The sequence below is a fragment of the Taudactylus pleione genome, unplaced genomic scaffold (genome assembly GCF_031769625.1).
Source record: "Taudactylus pleione unplaced genomic scaffold, aTauple2 ptg000017l, whole genome shotgun sequence".
NCBI lineage: Eukaryota > Metazoa > Chordata > Amphibia > Anura > Myobatrachidae > Taudactylus > Taudactylus pleione.
The window spans coordinates 9,789,859-9,815,564 of NW_028284419.1; the positions used below are offsets into that span (position 1 = coordinate 9,789,859).

The 25,706-nt window shown below is 43.5% G+C and overlaps 3 protein-coding genes across 4 annotated transcripts in view; 2 read left to right on the plus strand and 1 right to left on the minus strand.

The window, feature by feature from the left end:
- Nucleotides 1-4,880, plus strand: part of DNM3 (dynamin 3) — a 552,421-nt gene extending 547,541 nt beyond the window's left edge. The window contains exon 22 of the mRNA XM_088481814.1: nucleotides 4,666-4,880. The gene's annotated coding sequence lies outside the window, so the exon portion shown is untranslated. The remainder of the gene's footprint in view (nucleotides 1-4,665) is intronic.
- Nucleotides 4,881-15,891: 11,011 nt separating this feature from the next.
- LOC148540795 (uncharacterized) overlaps nucleotides 15,892-25,706 on the plus strand; it is a 30,065-nt gene continuing 20,250 nt past the window's right edge. The window contains exons 1-2 of the mRNA XM_088481840.1: nucleotides 15,892-16,024; nucleotides 22,864-22,964. Coding sequence (XP_088337966.1) covers nucleotides 15,989-16,024; nucleotides 22,864-22,964 — 137 coding nt within the window. The 5' untranslated portion in view covers nucleotides 15,892-15,988. The remainder of the gene's footprint in view (nucleotides 16,025-22,863; nucleotides 22,965-25,706) is intronic.
- Nucleotides 18,064-25,706, minus strand: part of PIGC (phosphatidylinositol glycan anchor biosynthesis class C) — a 57,119-nt gene continuing 49,476 nt past the window's right edge. For both annotated transcript variants that reach the window (XM_088481828.1, XM_088481823.1), the window contains one exon: nucleotides 18,064-19,190. In XM_088481828.1, coding sequence (XP_088337954.1) covers nucleotides 18,181-19,134 — 954 coding nt within the window. In that variant the 5' untranslated portion in view covers nucleotides 19,135-19,190 and the 3' untranslated portion in view covers nucleotides 18,064-18,180. The remainder of the gene's footprint in view (nucleotides 19,191-25,706) is intronic.

Sequence of the window (25,706 nt, forward strand, 5' to 3'; positions counted from 1 at the left end):
GCACTGTGCTAGAAAGAGCACTGGCGCCCCCCCCCCCATTTTTCAAATAGGGACACGCGCCCCAAAAAGGGGTGTAACCTCATGGGCTGCCATCAAAAATTGTCGGGGAGATACTATAGCTCCATGCGTAAGGAGTCCCGGGTATGGCAGTATTTTGAAATGTGTGTGTAAATAATAATGTGACTAAAGGTGGTTGGGGAGGGGGCCAGAAGGAGGGGTAGGTCAGCCGGGGAGGAGATAAGGGAGGCCAGGAGATGCTGGTAATGGGAGGCTACAAGTGAGAATGATTATAAACAATGATTATAAACAAAAATTGAGAGGTCCTAATGGTGCCCCCTGCGGTGCCCTGTGCCATGGCACATGTCGCACCTACCTAGTTACACCTTGCTTTCACTCTTTTAATTTTAAAATTGTACTGCTTTTGGTTGGTGGCGTAAAGCCTTCTTTATCAATAAATAATATGATGCATACATTTCATACTGTGCTCATTGTCCAAAGCTTTGTTCCATCCATTTCAATTATTCATTCAAAAGTTAGAGTGTGGTGTCTGTATTCTTCACTATGAGATGTATTTCGGAACCGGTATTGTACCAATTGCCTCCTTAGTAAAATAATAAAAAGCAACATAACCAGCAATTGTTTTGGAATACTTAATAAGCACAATTATTATTACACTCTGCTGGATGAAGGCTTTCAAAATGTACTTTGTACTCTGGTAAAAATTGTGGCCAAAGTGTAAGGTTTTGTCTACACGTTAACTCGCGTTGTCTTTTAATGCATGTGTGTACAAGCTCTAACAAGTATGTGATTATTCCTGTGAAGAAAATTAGGGGCAACACCATTTTTCAGTGTTCTCCCCCCTTTTCACCCTCCCCTCCATCCCCTGTCCTCTAGAGACTGTCTCTTGGCTTCAGACTAAACATATAATCGGGCTGAGTCATATATTTATTCAGAGTTATAGCTGCAGCAGTGGGGATATGCTTTTTGTATGTAGCTTGAGGTGACCCAACAGCCATTTCTGAATGAGTTCTGAAGTAAGAGCTCCCTCTGCAGCTCATTCCGGGTAACAGACAAGCCTTGTTATTCCTGTTTTAAAATGTGTTTTTGTTACACTACTTGTTTGTTAATCTTAATGTAATAATTTAGAGAACTCTTAAACTTCAAAAATATTTACTTCTGGGCAGAACTTTTTTATGATTCATTACCGTGTTTATATTAATGTGGTTGGATGTTTTTTTTTATTCTTTTATTTCAAGCACAAAAAAAACAATAATAACATAACTAATACTGGAATTTTATTTTCCGATTTGAGGGGGGGTGGAATGTACTAAGCCTTGGGGCGTTATAAAGTGGAGAGAGACAAACTACCAATCAATCAGCTCCTAACTGTGATTTTTCAAACAGTCTGTAAAGTGATAGGTAGGAGTTGACTGGTTGGTAGTTTTCATCTTTTCACTTTATCACTCTCCAAGACTTAGTACATCTCTCCCTCCCCATTGGGGCTGACATGTTTGCAAGTAATATTTGTAATGTGTTCTACTGTAATTGAAGTGCATAGTTTGAGGTCATGTGTAGGAATTGGACCAACTTGTCAAGTTAACACTTTTATAATGTAATAATTTTTTAATTAATTCAGAGCACTTTGTAAAGATGCCATGATCTAATTGCTAAATGTATACAGTATTAGAGACAACCCCCCAGTCCCTCTGATGGTGGATTGTCTATGAATACCGAGATGCTGTAATTTTAATTAAAATACATACTGACACCTAAAATGTATAGCACAGTGGCTAGCATTGTTCCTCATAGGATTGAGGTAATGAGTTTGATTCAAGATCAGTTCCGTATCTGTGGAGAGTTTGTATGTTCTCACTAGGGTGTAACTATAGTGGGTGCAGGGAGTGCCGTTGCTGATGGGGCCCGCCCCTCCTGCACACAGCTTACATCGGCATCAGTGCTGAATGCTGCTGGGAGACCCTCCCATCATTTCACTTACATAAAAATAAACATGCAGCTTTGGAAATAAAATGGGGGGAGAGTGTATATAGTGCATACCCTAGTGCAGGGGCACTGCTGTGTGTGGCCAAGGCACATTTTGGCATACTATACCCAGGGGGCATTACTATGAGAACAGGGGTGTTTCAAGAGGAGGGGCCTTCTGTGCAGTCTCTGTCTGGGGCCCCCTCCTCTCTCTGGCGGCCGGCTGTCCACTGAGCGCTGCGCCACACCGGTAGACACATGCAGGTGTTTTCCCTACTGCGCATGTGCAAAACTCCTGGAAAATGGCAGCGGTGGCCATTTTCCAGACTATTTTCACAGCGCTGATACCGGCACCGGCGTGGGACTCCGGCAGTGGAGTGGTATTAAAAACATGGGTGCAGGGTGTGCAATGTGGTCCCCCCTGGACCCAGGGGCACGTGAGCCTCATACACCCTGCACCCATTATAGAAACGCCCCTGTATGAGGCATGTCCATGGGGGGGAGGGTGGTTGTGTAAATCCCAAGAGGTTGGCTGGTTGGGCCGGTAGTGTATGTCCCGAGGGGGGTGGGCGATAGGGCAACCTGGGCAGGGGCGTATTAAGAGAGGAGGGGACCAGGTGCACAGTCTCTGTCCGGGAGCCCTTCTCTCTAGCCAGCACATGTTCAAAACGCAGGGCAAATGGCTGCCGCACCATTTTTCCAGTGATTTCTGCAGCACTGCCGATGTGGGACTCCCGAGAGGTGAGTACTGAAAAAATCGGTGCAAGGTATGGGCCCTCATGTGCTCCGCCTACCCTGTACCCAATATAAAAAATGGCACTCATACCAGGGGGGGGGGGGGGTGGCAGAGTGGGTTAGCCTATGAGCACTAAGCATGCCCACTCTGCTGAAAGTGCTGTGGCCCCATAGCAAAATATTGCTATGGGGTCCATAAATCTCTAGTTGCAGTACATACTTGGTTCTCCCCATGTTTGCATGGGTTTCCTCCCACACTCCAAAAAGAGGTCTATCCAGTCCTGGTTGAAAAAGATACCTTTGGGGGAACGTCTATACCGGAACCCAGGTGAGTCCATCTCCCAGAGGGGAATAAGCGCTGGAAAGTGTCTATTCATTTGTGACCAGAATAGAGGATCTAAAAGATACTTTTATAAGAATGCGTCTCACCTAGTTTAGGTGAGTGGTTTCTAGACTCATCACTGACCATTGGAAAAATGTATTAATTATTGGAATATAAATGTGTGTCATTTTTTCTCCTCATTTGAGAACATTATACCATTCATGAACGAATAAGAGAAGACGAGATCTGTGAGGGACAGCGCTCTTTAGAGCACTCATATTGTCTTTTTTCTGTTATATTTGAAGGAGTGGTGCTCCTGAGTGTGGACTGAGCTGCAGTCCTTTTGGGCGCAGGTTGTTTTTAGATTGTTTTGTATCTATTGCAACGAGCATCTATCTCGCTCAAAGGGTTTGTATTATTGGCATAAATAAAACAACTGGAAGTGATTAAAAAATACTTTGCTAGATTACACCGATCAATTTGATGTGCAACATTTGTACCTCTGTTTGACTGAGTGTGAATCTGTATACAAAGTGCTACAATGCAGCGGCAAGGGCTGTTTCTCACGACAAGTTCCGTTGTGCTTCATGTGTGACTTTGTATGTGTTTAACACTAGTTCCTGTGGGGTTAAAGTCACAGATCAGCGTCTCTACTACACTGTGAGTGGTGTTTTGCTGTATCTGCGATGTGAACAAGATACAAAATGTAAGGAAAAAGACGATACGCTACACCTCTCGCAGCAGCTCAGTTGCATGTAGAAGCTAGGACACGTTTGTAAGAGCCACCTCATTATCTTGAGAGCCATGTACTAAAGTTCCATAAATTCATAATTTGAGGAGCTTTGAATAAAAGTTATAGTAAAAAGTGATCTGAATAACCTTATTCATAGACCTTTTCCCCATACTGCTTTCCCTAATCTGTCTCTCTTGTCTGTCCTACTTTCCGCATATGATGCCCATGGAGAGGTGACAGCATATTGAAAATGCCCTCGTTTTCTGTACACATTTCTTTTGAATAACGCACAGCCATTTTACTTTGCAACTCTGCCTTTATGTTTGCTTTTGTGTTCTGATTATTCCATTATGTCAACTTCCACCAATTGACACAAAATGCAGGATGTCAATCTATATTCGGAAATCCTCAAATAAGTCTAAAACCGGTTCGTGAATTAATTCTAAAGTTTAAGTGCAAAAAAATCTCAATCTTCAGATAGACTTAAACATGTAAGAGGAATTGGGCAAAGCGTAAGTTGACCATGCTAAGCCTGTCTTCACATGTTCAGGATGGTTCTTGCTATAATGTAGCCATTAATACCGAACAGGCAACAATTCATAGTTTATTTTAATGTCTGTAAAAACCACGAATGGTAATCTTTGATTTTGATCCACAAACACTAGTTGGGTTGACCATCCCAGGGCAGGGCACATCAGTGGAATCAGATGGATGTTAGTAGTTCCACAAATATGTTTGAGGCACCCAAACTGGCCACATTCAATCAAAACTGTAAATGACTTCAGCATCTCTGCTTCTAACTATATATTTTACTTTTCTCTTTATGATTTGAATGTATTCTTGCTATTAAGAAAAATCTATAATTACATATTTTCTTTCTTTTCTCCCTTCCTAGCCGAAGACAACCTTCATCGCCAACATGTAGTGCTATTATCCGCTCAGCAGACTCATCCCTGGTAGACTAAGTTGGATTGACAATGGTTATATGAATGCACCTTATTTGTGGTGTTATAAACCCATCTGAACTGTTTATTATGCCTGCATGTATGGCCAATGTGGGCCTGAACTGGATATGGGAGCATATCTACCTAGTCAGGGCCGCAACTAGGGGGGGGGCTAGAGGTGCACGTGCACCGGGAGGGAATTGCGGGGGGGTGAAAATGCAGACTCTGTCATCTGAAAATGGCCGCCGCCGAAGAGGAGACTAATGCTAGAGGTCCTTACTGGACCTCTAGCGTCTGTCTCTTCCTTGGCGGCGGCCATTTTTGGATGGCCGTTTTCAGCAGATTCCATGCGGACTAGCCGTCCGCATGGACTCTGCTGAAAACGGCCATCAAAAAATGGCTGCCGCCAAGGAAGAGACAGATGCTAGAGGTCCTACTGGACCTCTAGTGTCTGTTAGCAGAGCGCAATGCACACAGCGTTCCCGGAAGTGCCGGGAACGCTGGCGCTGCAGGGAGAGGATGCTGAGAGCTGCATCTTCTCCCTTCAAACCCCCATGGCAATGAGCATAAACTCCCCTGGAAACGAGCATGGAACCCCATGGCAACGAGCATGGAACCAGGGACGTCTGAGTAATGCACTACCTTATGGAGGAGCAAGGACAAAATCGAGGTACGGGAAGGGAGGGGGGCGCAAAATTGCTGCCTTGCACCGGGTGACATATATCCTAGTTTCGGCCCTGACCTAGTGGATGCAAAATGTTCACCTGCAAAACTGTTTTGTACTGCAGAAGGGGAAGGTGACTTAGGGGTATATATACTAAGTGCGGGTTTTTAAAAGTGGAGATGTGGCCAATCAGATTCTAGCTTTTAACATTCATCTAGCACCTTTTAGAAGATAAGTAAAATCTGGTTGCTATGGGCAACATCTCCACTTCTAAAAACCAGTTCAGGCGCTGACAGATGCCAACAATGACCAGCGGGAGCGTGCATCGCTGATTGTTGCCAGCATATCCACTGCACGATAATGCAGATGATGAAAAGCATCCTAAGACCATTCATGTGTGGGGTTGCTTCTCAGCCAAGGGAGTGGGCTCACTCACAATTTTGCCTAAGAACACAGCCATAAATAAAAATGGTACCAAAACATCCTCCAAGAGCAACTTTTCCCAACCATCCAAGAACAGTTTGGTGACTACAATGCCTTTTCCAGCATGATGGAGCACCTTGTCATAAGGCAAAAGTGATAACTAAGTGGCTCGGGAAACAAAACATCGAAATTTTGAGTCCATAGCCAGGAAACTCCCCAGACCTTAATCCCATTGAGAACTTGTGGTCAGTCCTCAAGAAGCGGGTGGACAAACAAAGACCCACAAATTCTGACGAACTCCAAGCATTGACTAGGCAAGAATGGGCGGCCATCAGTCAGTATGTGGCCTAGAAGTTGATTGACAGCATGCCAGGGCGAATTGCAGTGGTCTTGAAATAGAAAGGTCAACACTGCATATATTGACTCTTTGCATAAACTTAATGTAATTGTAAATAAAAGCCTATGACACTTATGAAATGCTTGTAATTTTACTACAGTATACCATAGTAGCATCTGACAAAAAGCTCTAAAAACTCTGAAGCAGCAAACTTTGTGAAAACCAATACTTGTGTCATTCTCAAAACTTTTGGCCACGGCTGTAGATTAAAGGAGGGGCGTGTCCAAAGAAAAATCTAAATTAGTATAAAAATAAAGTTCTCCAGCATTTGTGAGCTACATGCAAAAGCAGCCAGTATTTACCCTGCATGCAAAAAAAAGTAAAAAAATAAAATAAATGTATTTGCACCCCTTGCATTGTAAATGGTTTGTCCTGGTGCAAAGTTACTTGCTCTTTTTGCTTTGTTTCCAACTCAGCATTGTCTCCATAATGTCATTACAGTTTACTACTACTACTACTACTGTAGATACTAAAATTGTATTCTCAGTGTTACCTTTATTTACTCTAGAATTGTATGGACTTACTGATACATAGTGAATGTACTTGCCATTTCCTATTATGCTTGTTATTATGTCTGATTTAAAGTTATGCAACCAGAAGTCAAATACAGTAGCTAAATGTGCTTTGATAATAATAGTCACAGCATGGTTGGTTTATTAACTGTTTGTGTGTTACACTCCAGTCTTAAATAATATAAAACAAAAGTGCAGTAATCTAGAGTTAAAAGATTATTTTCACAATCTGCTACAGTGGAAGAGACCGGCCTCTGCTGTATAGGCCACATGCCTGTACATCGTGTTCTGCCAATAATAACATTGGCATTTTAAAAGCAGATGGAAAACCCACAGAAAATCAGAAATTTTGAAGACCCGCAGCTCAATACTTTTAGCCAGTTGTCATTTATAGTCTAAACATACAAAATATAAACAAAATTGGCTTTTCCTGCTATGAGTTGATGCAGCATTTATTATTTTATGTTTTCTTACTACTTCTATAGTGTAAATTGGTGAACCTGAAAATGGGTGTTTAATAAACATATCTGAAAAGAATAAATATATTTAAAAGGCCTAATACACATGGGTGTTAATTTTATTTGCTTATTGTGCCTTCTTAAAGTCAATAAACGTGGTTTAATGGTAACAGTCTGAAGAAGAAATGTAAAATAATGGACTTGTGCATATACAGAAACTTTCTGACGAGCATTTCCTTCATTTCAGCATTGTCTGCAGCGTTCACAACTGTTAATGCTTAAGGCAGAGGTTCCCAAACTCCGCCATTACAGTCCATGTTTTAATGATGCCCATGTTAGAGGACAGGTGACTTGGGGCCTGATTCAGCAAGGAATGCAGTTGCTTATACGTCCTTATGTCAGGCTGCTATCGCAATGCGAATGCAAACATTTAAATATCAGCGCTGATATTAGCAACTGCGTTGTGTTCATATAAGCAGAAAAGCGATCTGTAGTGAATCAGGCCCTTAATTTGTACCATGGTCAATTTTATTTAACCATGTGGACTCAAGCATGAATATCCTTAAAACCTGGACTGTAATGGTGGAGTTTGGGAACCTCTAGTTTAAGGCAATATAATGCAGTTCAGTGGGAATGTTCAAATAAGTACATAGGGCCTGATTCAGAGTTATACATAAACCCGATGGTTTACGTACAACTGCAATATTTCCCGATCAGCGCATGCACAGGATTGTACTGCGCATGCGCTGATCTGTCTGCGAAGACTGTTGCGGTACTCCTATGCTGCAGCATAACCGACATGCTGCGGCTGTTTGGGTGCGGGGTGGGAATGGCGATAGTGGCTAGTCGTCCCCCCGTTTTGTAGGTGTGCCGAGGCCAGGGTCTGCGTCTTCGGATGCAGGTTTCCTGTCCCCGGCTGAGGAGTTCCGGCGGCCATTCTGAGTAAGCTTAGGCTTACTCAGATGGCTGCCCGATGGTGATCCAATGCTGCATCTTCGGACGCAGCAGTGGGATCTGCAATGCTGGCAGTGTGTGTCTTTAGCCTTCAGACGCCTCCTGGGTCATTAGCATATTTTTACATTGCTGCTGTGTCCAAAGACACAGAGGTGGTGCAAACAGAGCACAATCCTGAATCAGGCCCATAGTACACAATAGGGCAGATTAGAGTGATGTACAAGGTTCTGTCTATGCTAGTAACAGGCATTGTATTACAGACAGTGTGATCAACCTCTGCTTGTCTGCCTGAATACAACACCGATCCACTGTAATATGATGGGAAGAGCGGAAGCCCTTCAGATTTGGTGGAGTGGTGGTGGGGGGACGACAGACTGAGGTGAGCCAGACTACGCCGGGTCCCTTTACTAGTGTGTAGTAAATTAAATATCCTAAAGGTCACACAGTGTCGCCCAGATAACACAAATGTCTGCTCCTCTTGGTCAGGTTCCTGCCACATCCAACCTGGTAAATGACTAACAGACAATACAAATGCCAAGAAGGTGCATATTGTGTAAGTGTAATATAGCTTTCTAGGTTGAGGTAAGAGTGTATAAATTAATTGTGTACATTATAACAACTTGTTATGATGCTTATCTGGGTAATATGGTGTTTATTCCATCCAAGTCCTGGATGAGGGAGATGAATTTACTTCTATGCATACACCAATATGCAACTCTTCCATTGCTTGTCATCTCAAGGTGCAGTGATCAATCCTGTAGGAATATCCTTACACCAGAGGCACCCAGGAAACAAGGACCTAAGACCTGGCCATTCATTGTGTGGTATTCTAATTTAATACATTTATTAAAAACAGCTCTAATACTCTTGCATTAAAACCACTTGTTACAAGCATGTAACTGAATGCCAACAGCAACAGATGGAGTTCTGCAGGTCCACAATCCCCATCCCAGTGGATATACATGTCGTTTAGGTAGTTCAGCCACCTAATTACCACCCAACGTGCAACTTCCCCAGGGGTGTGATGATAGATGATACTGTGAGTCCCAGCATCCTCCATTACTGCAATAGCTTGTGGAGGACCTTTCCCAATGGTTTAAGCGAATAAAAAGGGAAATGAGGGGTGAGTGGTTTTATTTTTATTTTTTTTAATAAGATACTGCAAAATTCGGCGAGTCTATATTTAAAAACAAAAAATGTTACCGGCTGGCTACAAATGCCAGTGGTCCTTTGATGCCCTGGCATGCTGGCACTTTTAGTTCTCCAAATGCCATCATGCCCTGGCAGCCTTGCTGGAACCAGTGTCAACATGTAAAACACAATGATATTTATACTATTACACCTTATCTCTGTAGTCAAAGCCCAGGGGACACAAGGAAGAGCTTTGGTACTATTGGCTCTAGTGCTGGTTGTTACCAGGAGAAGGGCCATGCAATTTTTTCAGGCCCCACTCCCCTTGGGAAGTGAACCCTGGTGCCAATGGCTTATAGCTGGTGGAATAACATTGGGAGGAACCCTCACACTATATGGTCTCACTAGCCCTGGCTAGTCAAGCCTACTGCTTGTAATGGAAAAATTGTGAGGGCCCCATGCCCTTTGTCCCCCAATGTTTTCAATACCAGACTGGAATGTTTAAAGGGTGCAACTCATTACTTTTTTTCCTTTTAATAACGTGTTTCCTGTAAATGCCGGTGAGTGTGGCTTCATAACCCGCCACACATTGTCGGAAGGTTGCCGAATTGGCCTGAAACTGGCAACCAATTAAATCCGGCAAGTTGATATGCAATCTCACTGGAATCTCGCCATGGGTTTCGGCAAGATTAATCTTGCCAGAATCTCGATACCTATCACACTTACCCCATGTTTCACAATATAATAAGTATGTGATACAAGAATTACTCCACCTTCTTGTGAGACATCACAGCCCTTGAATAGGGCTCCCATGTGTCACAGTTTTCCAAGGACAGCCCCAAGTCCACTATTGATATCTAACTCTTTTTTATAATTCCTATGTTTGACTATTACCTACAGCTTTTCTGCAGCATTCCTCTCTTGCTATATGAAAGTTTTGTGATCCAGAGATCACATTCCCATAGGTGCTGGTGTGAGATCTTACACCAGCTCTCCGCTGTGTAGCAATCTGTCATAGATAGAATCACCTCCATACGGTTGAGTGACAGCTTTCCTTTCTCGCAATAATAAAATATATATTTCATTGAACAAAATGTTAAGTACATCAATAAAATTGTTCTAAACTGGATTTGCTTATCACAAAATTACCCCTAATGAAATAACACAACTTCTACTTTAAAAATATATTGATATTAAAAGTCATGTTAGAATGCCATGCATTGCTCTCAGCCTTATATTTCACAGGATAAGGTGCATTCTGCTCATTGCCATGGAGAGGAAAATCAGGCCCGAGGCAACAGCTTCTTGCACCTTCCTTCAAAAGCTGGTGCAGTGTAGAGGGATGTGAGTCTGTGGAGTGGACTCATATAGGCAGCAAATCTTAGGGGGTGTGACAGCACAGACCAGTGGTTCTGAAACTCGGTCCTCAGGACCCCACACACGTCACGGTTTCCTGGTCAGTCAGCAGGTGCACAGGTGTATTCATTACTCACTGACACATTTTAAAAGGTCCACAGGTGGTTATAATTATTTCACTTTTGATTCTGCGAAGAGACCTGGAAAACATGCACTGTGTGGGGTCCAGAGGACCGAGTTTGAGAACCTGTGGCAAAGACAAATATAAAGCTATCTGTCACCTGACTTAATTCTCCGCCACCTATAATCTGAATGGCAGATTGGGCAAACATTGTGAGGCCCCCTAGGCCGCAGGTGATCACCCCATCAGAATTCATATTCATACATCCAATGTACCCCAAGTCAGCTCAGTCCCCCTGATTACACCATGCATATTTGTTTTGTCTGTAGAGATTTACTTATATGAATCACATCATCCCCTGTGAGTTGTTTTATATCATGTTACCAGTAATTAAACAAAAAGTCTTCACTCAGTGGGGAATGGAGCGTGTGAATAGGGTATGCAATAGGAATAATTGAAATGAAGCCACCTTGCTTACAGTTCTTCTGGAAACACCTTCACTTTTACTGCAGCTGCCTCTGCTGTATGTGTGCAAAAGCCTTCCTGACTATCACTACCTCTCAGCTCATCAGTCTGTACAGGGTACAGCTATGTTATTCCTACTCAATGCAAATACTGTGGTGTCATGGCTGGAGGAAATTTTAAAGCAAAATAAAAGGATCTTAGGAATGAAACCAGCAAATACTGGATGAATAATAATCACATGGAGACATACAAGTATTACATACAATTAGAGATTAGCCTTTCGGTTCTTACTTTTTTCTCCAAGTTCGGATTAATTCGGATTTATCTTATTGACTACCCAAAAGCTAATATGATGCCATTTTTGAGATCATAACTGAGTAAAACAGAATCGCGCATCTCTACATACAATATTTTCTTTTCCACATATTTGTCTTCAGCATTCCTATTATCAAAAAGTGTCATCTAGGCAGAGATTGCATGCTGGGAAAATTAGTTCCACAACAGCCGCTCTGTAACTTCATAGCACTTGTACATTCTTCAAAATGTGTTAGAAACTATATTCAAATCCTGTCCCAGTTTTTTTTTCCCAATGGTGTTTGTGAATTATAGTGAAATGAAGTTTATATATCTCTCATGTACAAGAAGATTATGGTACTAACTGCAAGTTCTCTGTAGCTATGCCTCAGCTGCTGTAACCAAACAATGTACAATAATACATACATAAGCCATAGGTACCCATACATAGCATCCGACCTTATTAAACTCAGGCATCTTGTTAGAGCGACCTCTTGTGGATAGTATGAATATAAACCTACACATTTTCCAAGCATTTGTTTGTGGACTTTGCCTAATCTTAGTTGATTGCAGCAAAGGGGTTTTAAAAGCTGTCCATATTCAGGTCCTGATTCTGAGCCGGACGCAGCCGAATCCATGTCTGTGTCTTTTCTGGTCACACGCCGGCGACTTTATGCAAATGGTGCTACCGCACTTTCAGTGTCCATATAAGCTTAAATACTGCTTGGTGCATCCTTAGACTTTCCATCTGTTGCACCATTAAAACTTGCACCAGCACTATGGCAGGTGCAGATCTCTGCCCGAATATGGCCTCTTATGAGAATGGTTCAGAGTTTCTGTATGTAACCACTATCAGCCTTCAACACACCCATAATACACCCATTAGATGGACCATCTTGATGAATCCGCTTAGCCATTTCCCTGTCATCACCCAGGAATGCCCAATACATCTTCAAAATATTTCTGAGCCTGTGCCCCTTCCCGAGCACCTCAATCACAACTGCGACTCTGTGCAAACGGAATCTGGACGCATGCGCAGAAGAAAAGTAACGCTCCACAGCGTCCTTCATCGTGGCTGCATCCATCTCAGAATCAGGCCCATATAGAGGGTAACTGTGTACATCGCTTTATACAATCACAGGAAAGTTTAAGCATTTCCTTACTGGACAATCATCCTTATGGCTGAGAAGGGTATAATGTTACATTATAGGCTATTTTGCAACCCCCCCCTCAACGTACTTGTAGTTTAATACAATGGGGCATATTCAATTGGGGGCGAGAAAAGTGAAAACCCACACCTGTGAGCTTTTCCTGCCGGTGCGGGATTTTTGCTATTCAATTAGGTGCAGATTTTTTCTTTTTTTGTGCATCGTGAGCTTTTTATTCTCGCACCTCCAGAGCAAGTGTGATTTTTCCTAAAATCATTAATTTTAAGCAAAATCAACAGAACTTACTCTGGGACCCCGGCGGCACCCCCCCTGAGGACTAATTAACCAATTGGAAGTTTCCAATTAGCTTAATTAGACCATAATTACTTACCTTCTGCAGCGCTGTTTTCTGCATCTTCTTCTGCAACCAGCGTCAGAAGCCGGGTTCTCTGCAGCAGGGTGAGTTTGCCAGTGTGAGTAAGTGTGTGTGTGTGTGTATGACTGTGTGTGTGTGTATGAGTGTTGTGTGTGTGTGACCCCCGGTGTTTGTGGCCCCCCCAGTGTCTATGTGCCCCCCAGATTGGGTGCTGGGAGAACTACACCTCCCAGCAGCCCTTGCCCCTCCCAGCAGCCCCTTCTCCAGTGAGAAGATAGAGGGGAGGCCACCGGAAGCCATGGAGACCACCGGAGACCTCCGGGCAGGTAAGTGCAGGTATCTGGGGCAAGCATACCCACGGTAATCCAAAATTGGGCGCGAGGGGCACAAGGTTTATTCCTCACTAAACCTCATGCCCAATTGGATATGCCCCTATGTATGGAAGAAAAGGTTCAGTCTTCACAATTACTGGTCCTACAGGTTCTGTCAGTTTGGGTATATTTTTGTCAACACTCATCATGTCAACATGGTCATACTGTCGACATTTAGCATATCAAGTGATGACATTCCGACATGATTCGAATGTTAACCCATTCCTGGTGGTCCAGCGGTGACGTACCTTGTTCGGTGGGTCTGTCTGTGACGCGATGATGACTGCTGGCTGTGATGAAGCAGTTCTGGCTGTAAATAAAGCAGCTGACCCTAATCCTAACCCTCCCCTCCTGCAGCCTAACCTTATTTCACATGTCAAATTGTGAACATGTCAGCATATTGCAACAATGTCGACATAATGTCAACATTGTGGTGTTGACATTATGACTGTCATCATTATGAATGTCGACATGGTGACCACATCCCGCTCTATCCACTTGGCATTTGAACTCTCAACTGTGAGCATGGAATCTTCAAACTTGTATGTATAGATCCCCTCTGTCAGTATACCATCATTTTTCAGGTCTACACATTATTTAACCTTAGAATTATCTGGCTTAACTCTAAAAACTCTATCATTATGGGAACCAGGAGGTATAGGGATGTAGTAAGCATCGCATCCGTGATGTGGTACATCTCACCACTTTTCCTGTACATACCGCCAGTATGTACCGAGAAAAGCGATTAACATGCAAAGGACAGCTAGGAGCCAATAAGAGCTGTCCTTTGTGATACGAGGGACTTCTGGGTTCCCGCAGAGGACACTGGGAGGGATCAGATTGGATCCCTCTTAGAAGAAATGTGATAAGAAGACCAAAGACTTCTATTGGGTAACGAGTCCGAGCTCCAGAATGTATCACACTGAGGAGCTTGTTACATAAGGGAATGCGGCCAAAGCTCTGATAAGAGCATGTCTGAGTTTTGGCTGCATTTTCAGGCTTTGTACATCCTGCCCTAGGTCATTGTTACCTCTGTGTGGGACATTACTTTCCCAAATGTAATGAAAAGAACTCTGACTCCCTCAATTTTTCTTTGTTGCAACATTATCACACTTTATACTGCATTGTTGTTTCCAATTTTACATAATAGAAATAAATAACACGTATTGTACATAATAAGAATATAAGCCATAGTTAAATATATTTTGGAAAAGTGTTGGTGAGTCTTCCCATATTAATGTGCAGTAGAATCATATAAACTGTAAATAAACCATCTGCTTACATACATCATACATTCCCTATTATGATGAACTACTTACCTGATGCGGTCACATGGGATCGTGCCATCTGCCTCCATCACATGTACAGAACGGATTTCCTTCTGCAAATCCAGCAGTGATTTAGCGGACTGTGGGCCTGATTCAGCAAGGATCGCAGTAGCAAAGACGCACGCAATCGGTCGATTAATTCACATTGCGCATACGTATGTATCGCAGTGCACGTGCAGAAGCTACGCAGACCAAGAACACATTGATTGACAGGAAGTGCCATTTGTTGGAGGTGATGGGGGCGGTCGGGCGAACGCAGGCGTGCCAGTGCATTGCAATGCCGTTGCAGGGGCGTGCATAAATTATCCGCTGCAATACCATACGCAGCCTGAGGCCTCATAGTATGACCTGTAGTTAGCAGTTACTGAGTGAGGTCTGACCTGCCTTAACTATGCGTATAGGTCCGATGTTACTGAATATTTCGCTATATTGCCCAAGTATACGGATGTGTGTAAGGGAAAGTGGGCGTCCTTATGATAGGCTGCGCTCACAATGCGATTGCAAACAATGCCCTGGAGGGGGATTGGCATTGGGTCACGGGTAATGCCCCACAAAGGTTTCTTGGCCCTGGGGGTGTAAAATACTTATATAGTAACACCGGGCACTGGAGAAGGGAAGATAGTGCCACAATGAGGAGGAGTTATACCACTGTGAATCTATTACCACTAGGGGTGCGGGGGTAATGCTATCAGGGATCTATTACCACTAGGGGTGGGAGGGGGGGTAATGCTATCAGGGATCTATTACCACTAGGGGTGGGAGGGGGGTAATGCTATCAGGGATCTATTACCACTGGGGGCTAGGAGGTAATGTTACAATGGCTGCTTATGGACACTGCCCAGGCATTTTATTTAAAAAAAATATAAAAATATTTGTTTGTTTAAAAACATGTTTTTAATGTAATTTAAAATAAAATCAACAATTTTTAAAGGTCTTTATTTTTGCAAAAAACAAAACAAAAACAAAGTTAGTTAAGTTAATGGAACTTTACCTAGTTTTGATATAAAATTTACCTTGGTTTTCTTTTTGCATGTGTTATGGCGTGCTGCGCTCCTAAGCACTTTGTCTATATTATTACTACGGCATTAGTTACAGTTTGTTGCTCTTTGTATCTAGTAGACAGGAAGGAGGAGTGCTAGGCTTGGGCATTGTAACCTAAGCTTCCTGGCTCCTAGACACACATATACAGTACAATCTACTTTCTCAGAACACCATTCCTGCCTCTATCTAACCCAGTGCACCTGGACATAGTATTTATCTCATAGAAACTATTCCTATGGCAGACTGCAATAGCGGTGCAACCGTCAGGAAGGTAAGAAACAGGTGTTTATAGATATTGAAAGAGAGATTCTAAAGAGTTTTTACTAGGCAAGGTGTGTCCAAGGGGATTCTGTGTACTTTGCATGTCAATAAGGCTTGTCTCCATGACTGTTATAAATAGCTGGTATTCTCTATTGCAGTGTGCACAGGATTAAATAATGCTAATATGTATGTCTTTATTGTTTAGATTTAACATGCACAAATCACAGGCTTCACTTGTAACTGAAGACTTAAGAAAGTAGGTAAAATGTATTTTTAAAAATACTTCAACTCTATAAATGTGCAGTGAAGTAATAACTTGGCGGCACCAGTGGCACATGGTAGACTTACTATATCATTAATGAAAATGCACTTTTATTTTTTGGGAGAGATACATCGGCAATAGGAATCTCCAGGCAACGTCACCTGTCCTATTATGTAAAGCTTCACACAATAAGACAGGTAAAGTTACCTGATAATTCCTACTGCCAATGGGCCTGATTCTAAGTTGGGAGTAAAGCATAAAAGAGCAAGTTAAGGCCCCCATACATCAGCTATCAATTGGGGGTAATTCTGATTGTGTAAAAATATCTGCAGTTATGGGGTTTACAGATCGCACATTCCGATCAAAATGGGATTGTAATTGGTAAATCAGGGAGCCCAACATGTTGGATTTCACAAACCAATCTGGGCTGTAGATTGCTAGTGTATGGTAACAATCAGCCGATTTGCAGACCATTACTTGTAAAATGATAGGCCTTTCATAATTGGCAGATCTGTCTTTCCTGAAAATGATCTGCAAACATATCTGTAAGGCTGCAGATTGGTGGATTGGGAAATCTTTAAATAACAGAAATAACACAATCTGTGAATCTTTTTTTTGTGATTGCTGATGTCTGTGCCCCTTAACTGGGTAAAACCATGCTGCACTGCAGGTGGGGCAGATTTAAAACGTGCAAAGAGATGTAGATTTGGGAGGGGTGTGTCCAAACTCAAATCAAATTGCAGTGTAGAAATAAAGCTGCCTAGCATTATTAGGCTACATGCAAAAGCAGCCAGTATTTATCTTGTATGCAAACCAAAAAAAGTATTTGCACCCTTTGCATTGCAACATGGTTTGTCCAGGTACACAGTTACTTGCTCTTATTTTCTTTACGCTCAACTCAGAATCAGGCCGAATGCATCACCCCCTCCCCCAACCGATAGTGCATCTTTCTGCGCACATTGGCGGATTTGCACTACAGCCGATGGGCCATTCAATAGGACGCCCATCGGCCGCGGCAATAACACGAGGAGGCAGTAGCAGCTGCATCAAAAGATGCAGCTGCTACTGCAAACGTATCCACCTCTGAATCACCCCTTGTTCTCATACCCATCATCACCAGTGTGCCCTTACACCAACCCTATACTAGGAGCAAAGAAGCCAACATAAAACAGGAGTATTTATGTCTTTGCACAACACTGTACAGTCTGCAATTCCATTCATAAGCCCTCACTGAACTTTGCCTAAGTGAGAGCGCTCCATAACCAGCGTTACACCCATTCAGTCGCACGTGGAGATGTGACAGAGTTGCTTATGACACCGCATCACCCAAAGTTGCATACGCTTGGCAGTTGGCTCCAGGGCATGCACAGTGCAAAAAACAAGCAAAATACAGTATGCCCCCCAAAACAGACTTGCATTGAAGGGGGCGTGCTGTCGATGGTGATTGACAGCACGCCCCCTTTGGTGGGCGTGCCGGGGGCGTGGCTGCCAGACGGAGGCGTTCCTATGGGAACGCCTACCGTCTGGGGCCGGCCCCACTGACATCACTAGTGATGTCAGTGGGAGTGCTTTTGGCTCTGATAGAGCCAAAAGCACTCCAGGGCTTGCGGCAGCGAGACCCTACCGCAGGGTCTCGTCGCAAGCCCGATGGTCGCGATGGTCTTGACCATCGCGACCATCGTTTTGGCCGCTCGCTATAGCTGTGGGTGGTCACCCACAGTTATGCGAGCGGCCAGGAGGCTGCTCCAAAAAGGAGCAGGGACGGCCCTGATTCAGAGCGAGCGCTCTGTCAGAGCGTCCGGCTCTGAATCAGGACCAGTGTCCTGTAACCACCGCCCAGGCCAATAAACTGCAATAAAAACATTACCAATCACTGTAACTTTTCATTTTGTAGATAGAAACATTTAGTCAAGGAAATGGGAAAGGTCTTCCTTGATTTCTGCTTCATCCCAAGGACCATGGATGTTGTCCTTAAAGAGCTGTAACCGGATGAGGCAATATGGGAACAGAAAAGTCACTGACATCAGCAGCAAGAAGAAGAGCAGGGCTCCTACACAAGAGATGCTCAGCAGCCCGGCCACAGAAAACAGGGAGAAGAGAAAGGTCACACAAATATACGTCCAGGGAGTGTAAGCCCGGAGTTTCCTCTGCAGACTAGGCCAAAGGGCAAAGATTTGGATGGCAAAAGTCACCATAGTAAAAGCATGCAGGGAGCGAGGAAGGCGTGAGGCCAGACATACAGAAGCAAAGATAGCCATATTTATGGATAGGGTGCTAGAGACAACAGCTGCATTTGCCCCATAATCAAAGAAAACAAGATATCCAAGCAGCATCAGCACAGACATGGCATAGATGGTGTCGGTGCTGATCGATTCTGTTAGTGTCTTAAGTACTGGAGAGAAACCGTAAGTGAAAGCTACAAACACCAGGGAACTCTTCAGATCATCCCAGCGAGTCCGTCCGCTATCTTTCCGCCCCACACCTTTGTCAACTGCATCAAACAGGAAGTACCCGAGCAGTGTAAAGGCCAATCCAATCCCACATAGCTTCTGAGGTGACAGCAAATCTTGGTCCATGTACCACCAAATGACTGAGAAGGAGCACACGCTGCATAGTTGCTGAATTACCACAGCAGATTCAAAGACCACAGGCCAATAGCGGTAACGTCGCACATAGATGTTCTTCCTTAGCTCTTCCAAGAAACTCTTATCAACAAAATTGTCAGGAAATGGCTGTCTTGCATATAATACCTTCCTCCAAAGAGGAGGGACGTCCATAGCATCTGATGGAGGTGTTTCTTGTCCCCATGTTACGCCTGTATAGTGTCCTGAGTCAGGACTCTGCAGAACTGGGCTCATTCTTTCCTTAAATCTTGATAAATCAATTCCCAAAACTGGATCCAAAAGCTCATTACCTGTAAAAGATCACAATGTTATGCATTAAAGATGATTAAGGAGCTAGAAGGAAGTTTGGAAACAAAAAGACAGTTTTTTGCTTGTGCAGTTGAAAATCTTATATTTTACATAAATGTACGTATAATATGTTGATCATCTCTGTTTAAATACAATATAAAGGTCCATGATTATAACTGTGATTTGTGCAATCAGAGGAAGTTGCAATAAATTCTATTATAATTTGTTACTGTTGGTAAAACATAGATGTGACTTTAAGCTTCTATAGCAGTGATAAACTAGAAATGTCTACCCTCTAGTGGCCAAAGTGGTATGAAACATGCATGTGTTAAAAACTATATTGTATGACTTATATTGTTGGTAAATATTAAGTTAGTGATAGTTGTATAAATAATATTTCCATAATAGATAGAATAAGCCTCGACCCTCCTATATATCAGTGTCCTCCATATCGGCTTCCTGCCCATCACATATGAAATGTATAAAAAGATTGTCAGCAGGACAGAATCTACTTTTGTAACTAAACCTAAAGGACACGTTGATGCAACATTAGAAAACATCTAGTAACAGCCACAAATAATGATGTTAATGTTACTTGTACAATACCAGGCTACAACTTTGATATTTTATAGTTACAATTGCAGCTAAGTGCAAAATAGGGGAATCAGCCAGTGAATGAATACTACCAGTATTCTGGCACTGTTCCTTCTGCATTCAAGCATGCCCGTGTCTCCCCCATTCTTAAAAAACCTAACCTTGATCCTAACATTCTCTCTAACTACCGACCAATCTCTCTCCTCCCTTTTGCCTCCAAACTCCTTGAGTGTATTGTTTACAACCGCCTCACCACATTTTTTTCCTCCCACTTCCTCCTTGACCCTTTTCAGTCTGGCGTCCGTTCTCTCCACTCCACTAAAACTGCCCTCACAATAGTCAGCAACGACCTCCTCGCTGCCAAATCCAAGGGCCACTACTCCCTGCTCATTCTCCTGCTGCTTTTGACACTGTGGACCACCCTCTACTGCTGCAAATCCTTCACTCCCTTGGTCTACGTGACGCTGCTCTCTCCTGGCTGTCCTCCTACCTCTCTGACCTGTTTCCTCTCATGGCGACTCCTCCCCCCCACAGCCTCTTAAAGTAGGTGTTCCCCAAGGTTCTGTTCTTAGACCTCTCCTATTCTCTCTCTATATGTCTTCTCTAGGTAAACTCATCAGCTCTTTTGAACTCCATTATCATCTCTATGCTGATGATACTCAGATCTACCTTTCCTCACCTGATCTTTCCCCCCCTCTACTGACTCGTATCTCCAACTGTCTCTCTGCTATCTCTTCCTGGATGTCCCAGCGATTTCTCAAACTTAATATGTCTAAGACTGAGCTGATAGTCTTCCCACCCTCCCACATAACATGTTTCACTATTTCTTTATTAATAGATGGCATTACTATCTCATCTAGTCCCAAAGTGCGTTGTCTTGGTGTCATCCTGGACTCTTCCCTCTCCTTCAAACCACACATTCAGAACCTCTCGCAGTCCTGTCGTTTCCATCTCAAGAATATTTCCAAGATCAGACCCTTTCTCACCCAGGATGCTACCAAAACCCTTGTACATTCACTGGTCATGTCCAGATTGGACTACTGTAACCTTCTCCTAGTTGGCCTCCCCAAATCCCATCTCTCTCATCTCCAGTCTGTGCTCAATGCTGCTGCTCGGCTCATCTTCCTTTCCAAACGCTCTACATCTGCCTCCCCTCTTTTGCAAGCCCTCCACTGGCTCCCATTCCCTTTCAGAGCCCAATTCAAGGCTATCACACTCACTTACAAAGCCCTCACCCATTCCTCTCCCATTTACATCTCTGATCTCATCTCCCTTCACTCTTCTGTCCGCCCTCTTCGTTCACTTAATACACGCCGCCTTTCATGCCAATTGATTACTTCCTCCCACTCCCGCCTCCAAGATTTTGCCCATGCTGCTCCCCACCTTTGGAACTCCCTCTCTCTCCCCATCAGACTCTGCACCTCTCTACAATCTTTCAAACGAGCTCTTAAGACCCACTACTTCATTAAAGCCTTCCAGCTCTCATCCTAACTTGCTGCTACATCTTCCTTTCTCCCCACCTACCCCATTCTGGGTCACTCCTGTTTGTCTTCCCCTCCCTTAAAGAATGTAAGCTCTTTCGAGCAGGGCCCTCTACCCTCTTGTGCTTCTCCCTACTGTAATTTAATTTATCTTACTCCCCACTAGGGCAACTAACACTTGGCTGCTTATGTGGGCGTTAAGGTCGCTATTCTAGCAATGTTTATCCATGTCCTGTATTGTTTTGTATTGTTTTGTATTGTAAGTCAATGGTTACTTAATTTTCTATGTACTATGTAAGGCGCTGCGGAACACTTGTGGCGCCATATAAATAAATGATAATAATAATAATAATAATAATAATAATACCAGTGAATGAACATTTTCAGGTTTAATACAGTAATCTTAAATTTAAGGCATAAAATCTTAGATTAGACCTATTGCTTATGGGTCTGATTCAGCTTCAGACGGAATAGCTAAGCTGCTCGCAAGCAGCTTAGCTATTCCCTCTGTGCTGATATGGTAATGCAGCAGGACGCATCATGCCTCCAACTGCATTACATACCGAGCTGCGTTGTCCAACGCAGCATGGGATACTCTGCGGACAATCAGCAGGCTAAGGTGACCCATGGGGTCATGCAGCCAGCCGCATGTGCAGAACGGGTCTGGTCCTATGTTTTATTGATGTAATCACATCATTAATTTACTGGACTTGTCTATTCATTTGCTGGCATTGTGCATAAATTCACTGGTAATTTCTACACCTCTCCTGTTTTTTGGTTGGGAAATTTCAACCCTTCAAGTTTTAAGCCAAAAATTTATTTTAAAAGTATACCTAGTAATAGTGATGGCGCATGTCTTATAGGGGGCGATTCAATTTAGTGTGAAGTGAAAAGCGCAGGGAAGGAGTTCTCAGAGCTAATCAATTGACAGCGCTGTTTCATCTGACTAATGATTTCTCCTCGCACAGTCAGGAGTGTGCGAGGAGAAATCTGACTAAAGTGCTGCCCGCGAGGTTGTTTGACAGCTTAGTGCGGCGCTAACAGCTACGTGGCCGGCACTTTAGTCGGAGAATGTCGGTTCTCGCAAATAAACACTCAGGTTAAGTTGCGAGAACCGGCATTCTCCGACTTAAGTGCTTGTAGTCGGACTTGACATTACTGTGAACAACATCCCGGCACTATTCACATCGCAATGAATTGAATCGCCCCCATAGTTTTTCTGTTGTATCTTCTACATACACCATCCTCTTAAATATGAGAATTCCCTTAACCATTCATTCACTGGGCAATTCACCCTACTATTTATTTTATGCACTTCTCTCATATTAAATAGTAGGCAGAAAATGGCCAATTAGCACAGAGATGCGTCAGGGACAGCTGTGCAGCCTCTTTGTGTGATCATATGGCTTCTGTTGAGAAACACACCCCCTACTGTCTCATATACACTGTCATCACCAGCAGATGTAACATTCTGACCGGTATTTCAGATCTCATAATACTGCCAGCATGTGTAGTATGTCCCTCTTCTCACTAGCTAGCAATGTCCATCTTAAATGCCTGGAATTCATTCAACTCACAGGTGCTGTATTTTCCCCGGTAGGTGGCAATTCTAAACATCGACAGAATACACAAACGAGATGTGTTCCCATGCCAACCCAGAAGGACAAGCACAGCGCCCATCAATTTACTGAACAGCAAAAGGTGAGACAAATCAGTACTGTGCCTATAAGGCAGGGGTGGGGAACCTTTTTTCTGCCAAGGGCCATTTTGAGATATATATATATATATATATATATATATATATAATTATTTGTGGGCCCACTGCAGACCACACCCCCTCCTTATGACGTCTCATGGGGCGGAGCCACAATCGCCGGTGATTACAGCAATGCCCGAAGTATCCTGAGGATGCTCCGGGGTACTGTAAGGGCAGTGGTGTGACCGTCTCTAGCATACTAAGGACGCTCCAGGTGGCACCGCTGCATAGATTCTGGCTGCAGAGTGACATTCTAGGCTCCCTGCTAGACAGATGAGGCTAACAGAAAAAGCAGTAAAAAAGGGGAAGGGGTAAAGATGTGGAGGAAAAACACTGCACAAGTATAAACACTATAAAGATGTAAAGAAAAAATTATGTAAAAATAGGGGGAAGGAATAAATGAAAAAGGCTATTTCCACACGTTTCCCATAAATAATGGGTATATACCGGAAATGGGGTGGTGCTACTCAGAGTAAACAATAGTAGTTTCAAGAGGGAAAGAAGTTTATATGACCAACAAAGACCCTATTGTGGAGCACTCTTATAGCCAATAAGTATGCTATATTTACATAAATATTACTTCTATTATTTAAAAATCCTATTAATATTGACTTACAAGACAAACACTAAATACATAAGGATGAGGTGTGAATGATACAAAAAGGGACGGTGAAATATGACAGAGAAAATCATAAAACATATACATATAATACATAACTAATGATAAAAATACACCCAGGATCTAGATATCACTTTCCTTGTTAATATTTATTCATAGCAGAAAAAAGCTCCATGAGGGCCAGACCAAATGATACCCCGGGCCTTATACGGCCCCCCCGGGGAGAAGGTTTCCCATCCCTGCTATAAGGTATGCCTCTCCAAGACTGGTAGTCTGATATGGTGATAGTGTCACTAAGTCAGGGAATCAGTTATCACTGCAGCACAAAACCATGAGATCCATATTATAATGACCCATTAACCTGGTACATAATGGTCTGCTCCTCTATCCTCGTGTGTAGTAGGTATTGCGGCCATGCGGCCGGCAGTTCAAATCCCGACAGCAGCAGCCCGGCAAGAATGAAAATCCTGATCGTCAAAAGGTAAGTATGTTAGTAAGTTCTAACCTAATTCTACACCCTAACCCTCCCTTAAGGGTGCCTATCCCTAACCTCCCCCCCAAGTGCCTAACCGTAAACCCCCCCTGAGTGTCTAAACCTAACCCCCCCTTCCCCGCAGCCTAAACCTAAGTCTCCCGGGGGGGGGGGTGCCTAACCCTAACCCTCCCTTCCCCTAGCCTAACCCTCCCGGGGGGTGTCTAACCCAAGTCCCCCCGGGAGCCCTAAAATCTAACCCCCCCCCTGCGGCTGTCCGCGCCCAGCTTACCTTCGTTCGGTATGCCGGGCGTCGGTCTTCTGGCATATGGATAATGACAGGCTTCGAGTTTTCGACGCCTGTCATTAGTACCACGCCAGGATTAGAGAGTCAGGAAGCCGGCGGTCGGTATTTAGACCGTTGCCTTCCAAATTACATCCCCTTTCTTCTACTTTAAGTTTTCAAATGCAGTGAAATCAGGATGAGTTAGGTCACTGATTAATAACATTATCAATCCGATATAACAGGCAATAGGCAAATACTGTAGGTAAGAAGTGTGCAAACTATTGTGTACCAAGTAGAATGGGTTATGATAGAAAGCACTGTATGTATCTGGAAGGAGATTTTATCTCCAACCAATATGAGCCACCAAACTCTAATTTGGAACTGGGCACCAACATCAAATGACGTGCAGCATTAAAGGAAAAAAACAAATCCACAGAGTCCAAAGGTTGAAATGGGGGTTCTTGTAGCCCTTTAAGAAACAAAGACAGCTCCCACAGTGCTACTGGTGGGATAAAAGGAGGCTGAACTCGCAGAACTCCCTGCAAAAAAAATAAAATTCTAATATCTGGTAATGAAGCAATCTTTCTCTGGATCCAGACTGACAATGCAGAAGCCTACACTCTCATTAACTAAACCAGCCTGGAGAATAGCCAGTACCCGGGAAACCCTAAGCCAGACGAGGTAAGTCAAGATGCCGGCAGGGACCCTGTGTTAACAGATCCTACCATAGAGGAAGAGGATACGGACTGTCTATGGATAGATTCTGTATGTCATTGAACCAATAATGTCTGGGCCAAGCAGGAGCCACTAGTATTATTGTTCCGCCTCCCTGCTTGAATTTCCTGAGAACTCTTGGGAGAAGGGAAATTGGAGGAAATCTTACTGCCAGTGCATCCACGAATGCTGCTGATGGGTCTCTGGACCTGGGGACCTTGTGGTTGTGACGTTATGCCATGAGATCTATGTCTGGTAGACCCCATTTGTTCACCAAGAGCTGAAATACTCCCGGGTGGAGAGACCACTCTCCGGCATGTATGTCCTGACAACTTAGGAAGTCTGCTTCCCAATTAAGGACTCCAAGTATGAATATTGCGAAGATTGCCGGAAGGTAACGTTCTGCCTAAATCAGAACCTTTGTCACCTCCTTTATTTCTGCATGACTTTGTGTGCCTCCCTGATGATTGAGATAGGCCACTGTAGTCGCGTTGTCGGACTGGATCTCGGCCGACCTGCCCTGGATCAGGTCCTGTGTCATGATCAGTGCTTTGTATACTGCTCACAGTTCCAGAATATTTATTCGCAGATGACTT